At 52.6% G+C, this 13,454-nt stretch overlaps 1 protein-coding gene across 1 annotated transcript in view; it reads left to right on the top strand.

Annotated features, from left to right (window-relative positions):
• The window catches only part of LGMN (legumain), a 33,740-nt gene extending 21,339 nt beyond the window's left edge, over positions 1 to 12,401 (top strand). Inside the window, exons 5-14 of the mRNA XM_032405818.1 lie at positions 633 to 718; positions 1,749 to 1,824; positions 2,556 to 2,618; positions 3,424 to 3,490; positions 4,385 to 4,503; positions 4,590 to 4,679; positions 6,469 to 6,669; positions 8,348 to 8,518; positions 10,026 to 10,093; positions 10,357 to 12,401. Coding sequence (XP_032261709.1) covers positions 633 to 718; positions 1,749 to 1,824; positions 2,556 to 2,618; positions 3,424 to 3,490; positions 4,385 to 4,503; positions 4,590 to 4,679; positions 6,469 to 6,669; positions 8,348 to 8,518; positions 10,026 to 10,093; positions 10,357 to 10,399 — 984 coding nt within the window. The 3' untranslated portion in view covers positions 10,400 to 12,401. The remainder of the gene's footprint in view (positions 1 to 632; positions 719 to 1,748; positions 1,825 to 2,555; positions 2,619 to 3,423; positions 3,491 to 4,384; positions 4,504 to 4,589; positions 4,680 to 6,468; positions 6,670 to 8,347; positions 8,519 to 10,025; positions 10,094 to 10,356) is intronic.
• Positions 12,402 to 13,454: the final 1,053 nt, after the last annotated feature.

Raw genomic sequence — 13,454 nt, 5'->3', positions numbered from 1 at the left:
TTTTTTTTTTTAAGATTTTATTTATTTGACAGGGAGAGAGAGCATAAGCAGGGGGAGTGGCAGAGGGAGAGGGAGAAGCAGGCTCCCCGCTGAGCAAGGAGCCAGACGCGGGACTCGATCCCAGGACCCTGAGATCATGATCTGAGCCAAAGGCAGACGCTTAATGACTGAGCCACCCAGGTGCCTCCAATGTTATCTTTAATCTTTAAGGACATCAAGTGTCCTTGGGATTTGACCTTGTAGGCAGCATATTGAATGCAAAGGGAGGCCCAGGGCTGATGCTTCTCCTCCCTCTCTGCTGTGCCTCTGTGGGGCTTCGCTCTTCCTCTGCTGTTTGTCCCTACCTTCCAGCACCCTTGGGTTTCCCCACATGGACTTCGTAATGGTCAGAAAGGAATGGCAGGCTTGCTAGTTGCCATCAGCCAAAGGCAAGACAATATTTGACAAGGGGTCATGCACAGGCCCCAGAAACACTGGCCTTGCTTTGGGTCTTACTTGGTTCCAAAGTCTTTGCTGTTAAACCTGGAGCCTTGAAGACGTGTGGACCGCTGGCCCAGTTCTGCTACGGACTCCGCAAATGCTCGGATTTGGAACCACAGCTGCGTCTGATTTTGACTTCCAATTCTTTGTAGGATGTCACGCCACAAAACTTCCTTGCCGTGTTGAGAGGCGATGAGGAAGCGGTGAAGGGCAAAGGATCTGGAAAGGTCTTGAAGAGGTAATGGCAGTTTTATGGCTCTCACACTTTCCTGAATGACTTGGCACCCGAAACAGGTGGTGCTCTTTACTCTTGGCCTGTTTCCTGCTGAGAAGTGACAGAGCCGGGAGCTTCGTCCTGACTTCAGACGGGCTGCGCAGAGCTGGTGGCTATTTTGGGGAGCCCGTTTCTGTCCCGAACTCACCCGAGGAGCCAGGGTCCCTCATTATTGTTAATGAAATGTTCCCTGTCACTTAAACCCACTGCTCTTTTGCTGTCCACGGATCCTCGTGCTGGTATGTTCCACCGCCGGCGGGCTGCACCGAGACAGGCACGGAGCCCCGGAGCCCCGCAGCCGGTCAGGCTGGAGCCGGTCAGGTTGCCGTGTTCGACGTCAGCCCGGTGGGGAGAGGCGCGCATTCACACGCACAGCGCTAACCTTCGGGCTGGGGAAAACCAGCCCACTGCTTGCCGCTGGCCGTGGGTTAGCGATGTGGGTTAGCGACACTGCAGACCGTCTCAGATGCTTGGCAAGTGGCGCCGTTCCTCTGCGGCTAGAGGGCAGGGGCAGGCGTGAGGAGGCGTGTGGGCAGGTGGGCGGGGCAGACGGTGGGCCGACGGTGTGCAGGCTGAGGGGCCCGGCAGGGAAGAAGTCTGAGCTGAAGGACTATGTTCCTCTGTGTGTCCTGGCTTCCTTCCTCATTTGGGGGAGATCTGGTTGGAGAGGGTGGCTGCCGACGTGAGGCCTGACTACCAGAGGACCCCACTATTTGCATCACACCCGGTCCATATGACCAGCTGCCCAGCAGATGTCCCCTCCTCCCTGGCCATAGTTCATAGTTTTGAAGCTCTTGGTGTGCCTTGTGGCTCAGGGTAACCCTCAGCGGGAGCAGGGAGCAAGGGCTGACAGCAGGTCCTGTGTTCCTCTTTGTGTCTGGTTGGGAGACTGTCGTCCTCGAGCCTCTTCTTCCAGCAGCTTTTCAGAGAAATGGAAATGGGGATAGGAACTGGTCAACTTTGACTCCCCTTGCCTGTCACCCTCTCTCGGCAGCGGCCCCCGGGATCACGTGTTCGTTTACTTCACCGATCACGGAGCTACTGGTATCCTGGTGTTTCCGAATGACGATGTGAGTTTTCCTTCCCATTGTTTTTTGTGTTTTTGTGTTTTTTTAACATTATTTATGTATTTGACAGAGAGAGAGCACAAGCACAAGCAGGGGGAGTGGCAGGCAGAGGCAGAGGGAGAAGCAAGCTCCCAGCTCCCTTGCAGGGAGCCCGATGCGGGACTCGATCCCAGGACCCTGGGATCACGACCCAAGCCAAAGGCAGATGCTTAACCAACTGCGCCACCCAGGCGCCCATTTTTCTTAACATTGTGAGGACAAAGTAGGAGAGGGGCAAACAAAAGCTTGGTGTTGACATTCAGCCTGTGATGTGTATTTCTAATGTTCTACCAGGGTTGGTTTCTGTGTGTGGCAGGCGAGTATAGGGGCCACGCTTAGCAGCTTGAAATCTATCCAGAAGCATCTCAGGTTTTGCCTACATTTCTCTTCATATCCCAGCCTCAGTAAACTGTCTCCAGACTTGGGTACGTGGCACTAGACGCAGTAATAGAACACGGCCTCTGAATACTCCAGACAAAGTAATGAATGAGAAGGCTCATTCTCTTCCCCCTTTTAAATATTTGAATAAAACACATGAGGCGCCGCTTTGGGATAATGCTGCTGGTTACCGTGATTCTTTCTAAGGGCTGATAACTAAGAATTTACAAAGCAGCATTAGGGCTTTATTAGCGTGTTATCTAGCAAATGGTTTCTCTTGATATGTTGGTCCAAATGTCAATATTCTTCCCTCACAGCTTCACGTGAAGGACCTGAATGAGACCATCCGTTACATGTATGAACACAAGATGTACCAAAAGGTAACGTCAGCACTTGGGGTAGCCTGGCAGGGAGGAGTGTGAGAAAGGTGGGAGACGCAGAGCCTACCACCCCATGACCACCCCCAACTCCAAATGGCTGTTTCTGGAGAGTGTCCTTGTGATCAGTCTTGCCCGCTGGTTTTCCAGGTTTCACCTTTAGTGATTCTAGGGCATTAGCTATTAGTTAGCTCAGAATCACTAGAGCTCTTGTTAAAACAGGGTGTGGACCCCACCTCCAGAGTCTGACTCAGAGGCCTGGGGAGAGGCTTGAGAATTCGCCTTTCTGAGTTGACACCGACGCTAATGATCTAGGGACCACAGTTTGAAGACCACTGTTCTTAGCATTGACTCCAGTTTGGGAGCCATTGGGAGGAAAATACCACCATCTTATTTCACTTTGGCCCTTACCCCCCCACCCCCCAACCCCCCACCCCCCGCCTTGGCAGCCTTTATACAAACTGAATGGCCTGAGCACGTCCGGGATAGAAATGTGCAGATTGGCCTGCCGCACTGTCTCCTTGTGTTGGACGGCAGAGCAGCTCTCCTTAGCATTATCCGTGGCACCATTTGCCCTGCATCATGTCAACTGATAGATCATTTTAGTCTGTTAGCGACGAATAGATTGGAGTCCTTCTGGTTTGTATGACAGCAGCTTCTGTAGCCTTCCCAGCAGAGATCTCTCCCAGAAGCAAGAGTAAAAAGATCCTTAAGAATGGGTGAGGAGAGTGGCCAGAGCCAGACTGACATCCCTGTGTGGTCTGTGCCGGGCCAGGGTGTGAGGTCGCCTGTCTCGTTTGCCTCACAGATGGTCTTCTACATTGAAGCCTGTGAGTCTGGGTCCATGATGAGGCACCTGCCCGCCGACATCAACGGTAGGTGGTGGGAGCACTGGCCTCTGAGCCAGGCTGGGTGAGCAGGTTGCTTGGCGGCACAGTTGGTCATTCTCCGATTCTGCCAACGGGAAGAACCAAGTGGTCTATATAAGTAGGGGCATAGGGCAGCCTGGTGCACAAAAGTGGGGGTGAGGGCTTATCTGTGGGCAGCTCTGGACTTCTTTTCAATATTAGTGGTCCAGGAGTAAAGAATCTGATGGGAGCCGCATGGCCCTCTTCCAGGTTTTGGTGAAGCTACTTAAGTCCAAGGTCACGTGGTCTTTGGACCAGCTTTGGTCCTTTGCGATGCATTGCTTGCTGGCTGTCCGATCATGGGCAATACCCTCTTGGACCCTCAGTTATCCCCATCTGTATAATGGGGCTAAAGACAGTGCCTGTCTGTGGGGAGTGGTGCATTTTAAGTGCTAACATTTGCTCAGCACGATTCGGAGCCCATAGTAGTTAGATAGTAAGTGGTAGCTATTATGTATGTTCAAAGTGTTCATTCAGTACACGAACTGGGGGGCAGGGGCAGGGGCTAACCCTTGCGATGGTAACTTTCTCTGGAAATGAAATTAGGTACATGTTCTTCGAGTTTCCAGAGCTGTTAAAATCTCTCGGTGTTATTCTGAAATAGCCTGGCCTCCTGCTGAGCGTGTGTGCTTGCGCACTACTGCAGAAAGTGTCTATCAACCAGCTTCTCTTTCTGCACGTTTAATTTTAGACAGTTACTGTAACCAAATTCACAGGGCTGGGTACAGTCGTGCCCTCGTGCCCTCCCCGTGCTGGTAGCTTTGATGGCACTAGGCAAGAGGGAAAGGCTCACGCTGCCGGTGGGACCCACCCACAGTGGGGAACAGAGTGTGATGGCGAGGTGTCTTGAATCCCTACTAGTTTATGCGACCACCGCTGCCAACCCAACGGAGTCATCCTACGCCTGTTACTATGACGAGAAGAGATCCACGTACCTGGGGGACTGGTACAGCGTCAACTGGATGGAGGACTCAGACGTGGTGAGCCCTCAGGGGTCCGGCTGCACTGCTGAGGCCCAGCCGTCGGCTCTGATGGTCAGAGGACTTCCATGTTTTCCTCTCTGCAGGAGGATTTGACCAAAGAGACCCTCCACAAGCAGTACCAGCTGGTGAAGTCGCACACCAACACCAGCCACGTCATGCAGTACGGGAACAAGGTGAGGAGGGCAGCCCCCCGCTCCCGCTGATGGCGGAGCCTCAGGCCGACTCCCTGGGAACGTGCGTCTCTCGGTGAAGAGAGGCGGGGTGGCTCTGCATCCTGGGCATCATGCCCGGGCTCTGGAATCAGACCTTGCCAGCTTCACTCTCGCACAGTTGTGAGGTTTGGGACAAGCTGCTTCTCCAAATCTCCATTTCCTCCTTGGTCAGAGCTTTAGCATGCAATTAAAGAAGGTCGTGCATCGGAAACCCTGAGCAGGCCTGGCACATGGGTTACCTTTACCTTTGGGCTAGAATTTAGGGACTTCACCCCACCCCCCAACTCTGTTCAGAAGGGACCTAGGTGGTTAAATGGGTAAGTTTATCAGGGCTGTTTGGACAGAGGTCACAGCAGGTGGCTGCTGAAGGCTTGGGCCTCATGTGTCACCATGGGGGGCAGGGGCTAACCCTTGCGATGTGCAGAGGAGGTGGTTTGTGCACCTGTCCATGTGACCAAACGCCATTCCCCAGGTGGCCTGCCACCATCTGAGCTCTCAGCAGCTGAGATCTGTTCCTTGGATGCAAGCATTGTCCTTCTAGAAGACCCTTGTGAGCCAGTCAACCCTCCAGCTCCTCAAGGGCAGAGTGTGGACTGGAGCCTGGGAGCCAGCAGGGCAGGCACAGGCCATGAGACGTGCCCTCAGGATGCCACGGGCCTGGCCAGGCCTCTGAGTGGTGGTGGGGGAGCAGGGAGCAGAGAGAAGGCGAGGGAAAGGTGACTCAGAGGAGGCAGGATCAGAGGTGGCACGGCCCTGGCTGCGTGGGGGCGGGTGGGGGGGTGGAACTGAAGCGGGAGAGAGCACCTGGCCGCAGCTCTTTGCCCCGGGCTTCCTGTGCGCCTTGTGATTTCTTCCGCACTGGCTGTTCCTGGTCTTGGTTGACGGGCTATGATGGATCTTTTCCAAACATTACGTGTTGCTCTATATTTGTGTGTATTTCATTTTTTGTTTTAGAACTTTTTAGATTATTGTTGGTTGGTTCATTTATTTTTTTTTTAGATTTTATTTATTTGAGAGAGAGAGGGAGCACAAGAGGGGGGAGGGTCCGAGGGAGAAGCAGACTCCCCGCTGAGCTGGGAGTCCAATGCGGGGCTTGATGCCAGGACTCGGGGAATAATGACCTGAGCCGAAGGCAGACGCTCAACGGACTGAGCCACCCAGGTGCCCCAATTGCTGCGTGGTTTAAGAACAGGATCGCTTGTAGCATTTCTTTCCCTCCGATTGGGGTCCAGTCTGGAGTGACCAGCGCGGGCAGACAAAGCCTGGCTGACGTGCCTGTTGGCCCTGACCATCAGCCGGCCCCACTGTGGCTTTAGCTCTGTCCCGCTCAGTGGACCCTGACCGCAACTCTAACCTGTGCTTTGCACCTTCCTGCTCCCAGGCGCTGGGGCCCGGCAGGTGAGCACGGGTAGGGCAGCACGACCCAGGGTCGCCCCTGGCTGAAACAACCCTGGTCCAAGCTCTGCGTGACCGGGGAGCGGTGATTGCCTTCCAGAGGTGACAGAATTAGTGGTTCTCCTGCAAAGGAAGCCAGGTATTTTCAGAGTTCATCGTTGGTGGATTTCAGGTGCTTGGATGTGTTTTCTTGCCCTCTACTGAGGGCCAGGTGCGTGTTTCCAGGCTGCGCCCGTGGCCCTTCGGTGGTCCTGAAACCACATGGTGTGCACTGTGAACCTCGCACGGAGAGGCAGGACCCAGGACACATTTGGCACGTCTGCCGCTCAGTCTGGCTCTCTCCTTCTCTCCTCAGTCCATCTCCACCATGAAAGTGATGCAGTTTCAGGGTATGAAACACAAGGCCAGCTCTCCTATCTCCCTGCCTCCGGTCAAACACCTTGACCTCACCCCAAGCCCTGAGGTGCCCCTCGCCATCCTGAAAAGGAAGCTGATGAGCACCAATGATCTGCAGGAGTCCAGGAATCTGGTGGAGCAGATCCACAGGCATCTGGACGTAAGTAGCGGTCCAAGGAACCGTTTCCCACGACGGCCCCCAGCCTCACCGGGCTGCGTGCGTGGCCCTGGTCTCTGCCTGCTGACGGTTACCCAGCGCCGCTCGGAGCTAGGTGACAGCACTCCGGGGCCACCCCTCTTCCTGCCACGTGGGAGTCTGTGGGAAAGGGGACTAGCCTCTGTGCTCCGTGTAACAGAGAAGCAGTGAGCAGAGCAGTGGCTCTCTTCGTTCTCCATTAGTCAGCTGATCTTGACCTCTGGTAGCAGGCAGCAGAGGACTGGGGGCCGTCTCTCGCCTGTATCCTGCCAGCAAGTCGTGGCATGTGGGCGTTGCCCTCTTTCATACCCAGTTGCTTAGAAAACATTTTAATATTGCCGCTTGGTGAGTTATTAGCTAATCATGGTTTAAAAAAAAAAAATGCAACGCACAAAGTTTCTGCGGCCTTAGGAAATCATAGTCATAGCCTAAAATTCTTCCTTAAAATGTTTGAGCGATCTTTTACGATTACTGAGTTTGTTTTCAGTAGCTCATCCGATTGTTTAGAACTGGCAGAGTCTCGTTTCCAGTTCTTGCTGTGCGTCTAGAAGCACCCGGAGAGCTTGCAGTCGGTGGGCTGCCGGGCGGAGGTGGTCTCCTTCAGCGGAGCCCGCTCTCTGGTGACTCGTCAGCCTCACCAGCACAGCACTCGGGCTTTCGGGAGCATTTGGCTGCGTTTGCTAGGAAAGATAACACATCCCTGTGATCCGGTTTAAATTCCTGTCTCTAATAATCCTGGCAGTTGGTGCCCCACGTCTGGTATTATATTTTTTGCTGGTCTTAGTGTAATACAGAGGTCCTCATACTTGTGAGTCTGTTAGTCGGGGACCTCTTCATATTCCTACTAAAATTTTGATTCCAAAGCACTTTTGTTTATGTGGCGTTGTGGTGAAATGTGCTGCATTAGAAATGACAGTGAGATTTTAAAAATATTAACTGATTTAGAAATAACAATAGTGAACCCATTTTGTAGTGGGGTATTTTTTCACTCATCGTTTGGGAAGGAAACGATGCCCCTCTCTGTGCCCCTCTTTCTGGTGGTTTCTGGAATAGATAGGCAAAGGTGCCCGTGAACACACAGCACCAGTCAGGGGACAGCTATCTACTTTGGGGCACAATTTCTACACCCACCCCTGTTCTCAGAGTGGGCCAGGGCTGCTCTTCAGGTGGTTAGATTTAAATGTTTCCACCGTGTCAGAAGACCCCGAAAAGGCAGGCTATTTCTAAAGGTTTCTGGCTGTTAGAGAAGTCTCTCCCGCACCTCTCTTGCCTCCTGCAGGATGCCTCTGTTGGCATCTATTTTATTTTATTTTATATTTTGAAAGATTTTATTTATTTGAGAGAGTGAACAAGCAAGCGAGCACGAGCAGGGAGAGGGACAGAGGCAGAGGGAGAAGCAGGCTCCCTGCCGAGCAAGGAGCCCGACGCGGGGGCTCGATCCCAGGACCCTGGGACCATGACCTGAGCCGAAGGCAGGTGCTTAACGACTGAGCCGCCCAGGCGCCCCTGTTGGCATCTGTTTTAACACACTGGGTTAGAAGCCCATGAAGAGATCACTTTGAACGAGCTTCTGACTGATCCAGGGTTCCGAGAGAGACTGCCTGAAATAAGGTATATTTTGAGAAGATGTGCGTCTCCACAGGCGAGGCACGTCATCCAGAAGTCCGTGCAGAAGATGGTCTCCTTGCTCGCGAGCTCGGATGCCGAGGCCGAGGGGCTCCTGTCCAGGAGAGCCGAGCTCAGCGCGCACGCCTGCTACCAGGCAGCCGTGTCGCACTTCCGCTCACGCTGCTTCAACTGGCACTCCTCCACGGTAAGGCCAGGGCCCGGGGCCACTGGCCTCCGCACGCCGCCTTCCCCGGGCCCACGGAGCCCTTCCCTGCATCTTAAACCCTCAGAGCTAAATTAATATCGCCCGCTGGAAATCACACGTGCCCGGCCTCGTAGAAGGTTCCATTAGGCTCAGAAAACAGCGCACTCATTCAGAGGCCTTTGATGGGGACAAGAGGAGGAGGGTCAGCCAGACTCACGGACCATGAATCCTGGCCCCAGACACACTCAGTTGTCCGGTGGGTAGGAGTTACCGGTCATGACTCAACTCCCCTGCCACACGCCATCCCTCACCCCGGTCTCTTCTGACCCCTCCCCAGGATTTACTGTTGAAGTCAGGCCCTGGTAGAAAGTCAGGTCGGACGGTGTCTGTGGTGAGCACCATGTGATGCCGGGAGCCTTCTAGGGAAGGGGTCAGCAGACTGGCCCCCAGGCCCAATCCTGCCCACAGCCTGTTTTTAGAAATCGTTTCATCGGAACCCAGCCATGCTCTAATTGTGGCATAGTTTCTATGGCCGCTTTCCCACTCCAGCAGAATCGAGTAGTGCATGCAGCCCGCAGAGCCAAAAATATTTCCTGTCTGGCCCTTCTCAGCAGAAGTTCACCAGCTTCTGCTTTAGAGCTGTGCTCTTCCGTACTGTAGTTACTCGCCTCGAAGGGCTGCTTGAATCCACATTTCAGGTGTTCAGTAGCCACACGTGGCCATCGGCTACCGAATTGGAGAATTTGATAGAACATTTCCATCACCGTAGAAAGCTCTATCGGGCCGTGGTGTGCACACCTGGTCGTGCTTGAGTACTTCCAAAGATGGGGTACCGGGCACTTTGGAGGTGGCTCTCCAATATTTGGAAGCTCTCGATTGTATTTTTTCTTTTATTTAACTTTGTAAGGAAAATGCTTTTCTTAGGTGAAAATAAAAAATGTCCCCCATATTTAATCAATGCTTTGTCTTCCGGTGTTAACTCTTTAGCCCTCTGGAATCACACAAAGTGGATCTCTTCCTTCTTCCCCCTGAGAGTTCTCATATTCCCCTGGAGGGTTTGCAGGATAAACATTCTGGGTTCTCTCAGTCTTTGCCTGGGGCCATCTGGCTTGGCATCCACTTCCCATCCTCTCTCCTCCCTGTGTCCCTCCCAGCATGGGGTTCCCAGAGCCAAAAGCCAGGTGGGCAAGGTGGGGGGGAGTCCTAGGTAAGAGAGGGGAGCAGGGTCATGGTGGGCCCTCAGTCAGGAGGCCTGAGCTGGCAGCCACATGCTCTAGGAGGCTTGCCAGCCCCCAGGCGGAGGGGCCTTTTTCATGGGAGGGAGCCCGTAAATCTCACCAGGTTACTGAAAGGTAGGGAGGGGGAGTCCCTGAGCCAAAGAAAGTCAAGAACCACAGGTCAAGGTGCTTTACCCCCGTAACCACGAAAGTAGGATATTCCCGAGTCAAGAGTGGTTGGTGTGGTGAGATGTTGTCTGACTGTGTCCTTCTGGTTTGTTCGCCCCTAGTACGAGCACGCTCTGAGACACTTGTACGTGCTGGTCAACCTTTGTGAGCAGCCTTATCCGATTGACAGGTAAACGCGCACGTGGCCTGCGGGCCCGGGGTCCTTTTGCAGGCGGGCGGGAGCGGCATTTCTAGCCCTTTCTGCCCCTGGACAGCGTTCCTCCCACCAGCGGCTCCCTCTCGCGGTGGAGGAATTCAGACTGGACGCAGCCTCCGTGATCCCCGTCGGGCGGGTCTGCCCTCAACGACCACCTGTTCCGGGTTGGATTAGGTTTGGGGTCATTTCTTCAGACGGGACGCGGTTCACCAACTTCTTGTTGCTGCTTCTTACAGAATACGGTTGGCCATGGACCAGGTTTGCCTTCAGTACTACTGAAACACGCCTTCCTGATGCTTTGCCACGTGTGAACACTGTCCCTCACAATGTGTGCTCATCCCAGTCGCAAGATGGGGAGCCGGTGGGGGCCTCCCCCAGGGGCTCCGGGCGCTGCCGGGGGATGCGGTCGGGCCACCCCGGGGCCTCCCACCCTCCAGGGCCCTTCCCTCCTCCCCCAGCCTCCTGCAGGTCCTGTGTGCCACTCCAATAAAACTACACATTGGCCTGGGTAAAGCTCAGTGTTGAGAAAGGTAATATTTGCTTTTTGAGGAGGTTTTTGGGCTCATTCGTTTTCCAGGAGCAGGAAGTTGACGAGGGACTTCCGCAGACAGTGAGGGGTTCTGAGGAATTGGAAGCTGGAACCTTTATCGAAGAGGGAGGGACGGAAGCCCCAAATGGAGAACTATTTTTAAGAAATACTATGATTGTTTTTGTATCTTATTTATCAACAATGGGCAGGGCTTAAAAAATAAATAAATAAAGATTTATCGCTGAACCTGAGCATTAACTTCAGGCCCCTGACCTGGCACCTGATGCTCCTGCCCACGGCAGTCCCCCCGCCCCCCACCCCTGCTTCTTGCTCCTCTGCTCCTGGACTGTTCACCCTCCTGTGCCTTTGCGACCTGCTGGTCCTCTCGCCCCCAGAGTGCCTTTCCCTTCATGGGATAGATTCTCAGGATGTGTCTGAAGTGCCACTCGCCCTTGAACCTTCTTCAGCTTCCTTCTGTCCCCCCGCCATGGAAAGTCCTCTCCCCCGTGTGTCTGCGTTGTTTTGCATCCGTCATGGCTGGCGTCAGGGTCTGCCTTTCCCGGGTCGGGGTGGGGGGTGTCTCAGCTCTTGGGGGGCAGAGGCTGCCTGGCTGACTGTTTCCCTCGGCCCAGTGCCCCACACGGGGATGGACTCACAAGGGGCTAAAGACGTGTCAGTAACACGAGCTACATCCGTGCAGTGGAGTATCCTAGAGAAATACAAGGAACGAAGCGCTGATGCCTGTTAGGACATTGAGCCAAGTCACCAGTCACCGGAGACCACGCATTCTAGGATCCCGTTTACAGCTAATGTCTGGAATAAGCCAGTCCATAGAGACGGAGAGTAGCTGAGGGGCACCAGGCAGTGGTGAGAGTGGGAAACGGGGAAGCAGTGATTGCTGAGGGCCATGCAGATCTTCGGCGGTGATTGAAAGTGTTCTGAACCAGATTGTGGCGATGCTTGCACAACTCTGAATACGCAAAAAGCCACCGAATTGCACACATTAAGTGGAATTATGTGGTTTGCTCCTTTCGTTTCAGTGTTGCTGTTTTTAAAAAATAAGCCATAGAGCCCGATGCTGTTTAGATAGATAGATAGCGACAGAGAAAGCAGGTCACACCACCTAAGCGCTCGCCCTGATGACCGCCTGTCTTTACGTCGTGAAACGTGTCTTCTTTAGCAGCGATCGATGCCTTTGACGTTTGGAGTTAAGGACTAGAAGTTGGGACACCGGCCAGTAGGGTTATGTCTGTGACAAATTCCAGGTGGTACTTTGGTTTCTAATGGGTCCACTCTTCATCACAGATTATCCTTTCTCAGTGAGGTGGGCCTTCTGGCTAATCGCCTGACTTCAGGGAAAAGAACTCTTACTGTCCTAGAGACTTGGGGGAGCTCTAGGGTTTTAGGTGACAAGTACAAGAAGCCTACCGTGTGTTATCACTAATGTTCAATGATGGGCGAACCTGAGGGCTGGCTGATGATCAAAGAAAAGCAGGCACTGAAAAGGAGAATTGTGAAAGGAAGCCTTTTAGGAGGCCTCAAGGTACAGGTGGCAAAATGCTCTGGGCCTCTGTTCTTACGAATTGTTAATGACCCTTGTGATCCTGCTTCTCTGGGTCCTCTCTGTAGAATGAAAGTACACTTATCTGTTTGTTTAATAAATACAGAAGCTTGAATATTCATGGTTCTAAAAGTTAAGAGCAGCTGTGTTTTGTTTCTCAAATAAATGACAATTTCCTAAGTCACAGTGCCCTGGCTTTTCTTCTCCTCCCATGGATCCAGCAGGCCCCCAGTGGAAGTGGGCTCTCTGTCCCTCCTATTAAGTCCTCTTCTGTTCAATTTCTAATCAGGTTGATCTTTCCATGTGTGTCACAACTTGGGCCAGCATTTTTTTTTCTGTAATTCTATCCAAAATGTACAGACATGCTCTCGCACAAAGTCACAACACAAAAATATTCAGAGCAAAACGTGCACATCTCTTCTCCCCGTAAATCCTGAATATCAATATGGTATTCATCAAGAACCCCCTTTTTCTACATTAACATACCTATATGCAAATGATACTTTACTTTTTTACCTTTTCATTATAAAAACACAAAACCATGCAAAACATACATGTTGCTTAGTGAATTATAAGGTGAACATCCTTGTAACTATCCCCAAAGTCAAGAACTAGAACTTTACCAGCTGTATTAGGTCAAGGTTCTCTGCAGAAACATGTGTGTACCTATATATATTTGGAGAGATTTATCTTCAAGAATTGACTCACATGACTGTGGAGGTTTAGTTAAGTCCAAAGTCTGCAGACTGGAGACCTGGGTTGGGGGGAATTACAGTTCAAGTACAAAAGCTGTTTGCTGGTAGAATTCCTTCTTGTTCCGAGGAGCTCAGGCTTGGCTCTACGCAGGCCTTCAACTGATTGGATGGGGCCCACCCACATTATGGAGGATGACCTGCTTTACTCAAAGTCCACCAATTTCCATGTTAATCCCATCCAAAGAACACCTTCACAACAACATCCAGAGGAATCAACCAGATATCGGCGCCATGGCTCACTGCACTTTGACACCTAAAACTAACCACACCAGCCACCAGAAACCCCTCCTCCATCCCAATCACAGCCTTGCCCCTCTCCCCCCATCCCCATACCCACTCTGCCTGTGTTCTTTGTGGCTTTATCACATGTGCATCCCTAGACACCGGTTCACTCTTGCCTACTTAACAAAAACGGTAATGTCTTTCACATGAAAAAATGCTCAACATCACTTGGCATCAGGGAAATACAAATCAAAACCACAATGAGAT

Source organism: Phoca vitulina, unplaced genomic scaffold (genome assembly GCF_004348235.1).
Source record: "Phoca vitulina isolate PV1807 unplaced genomic scaffold, GSC_HSeal_1.0 scaffold7, whole genome shotgun sequence".
Classification (NCBI taxonomy): Eukaryota; Metazoa; Chordata; class Mammalia; order Carnivora; family Phocidae; genus Phoca; species Phoca vitulina.
The sequence above is the reverse complement of the archived record's forward strand: the minus strand, read 5'-3'. Positions and strand labels throughout refer to the sequence as shown.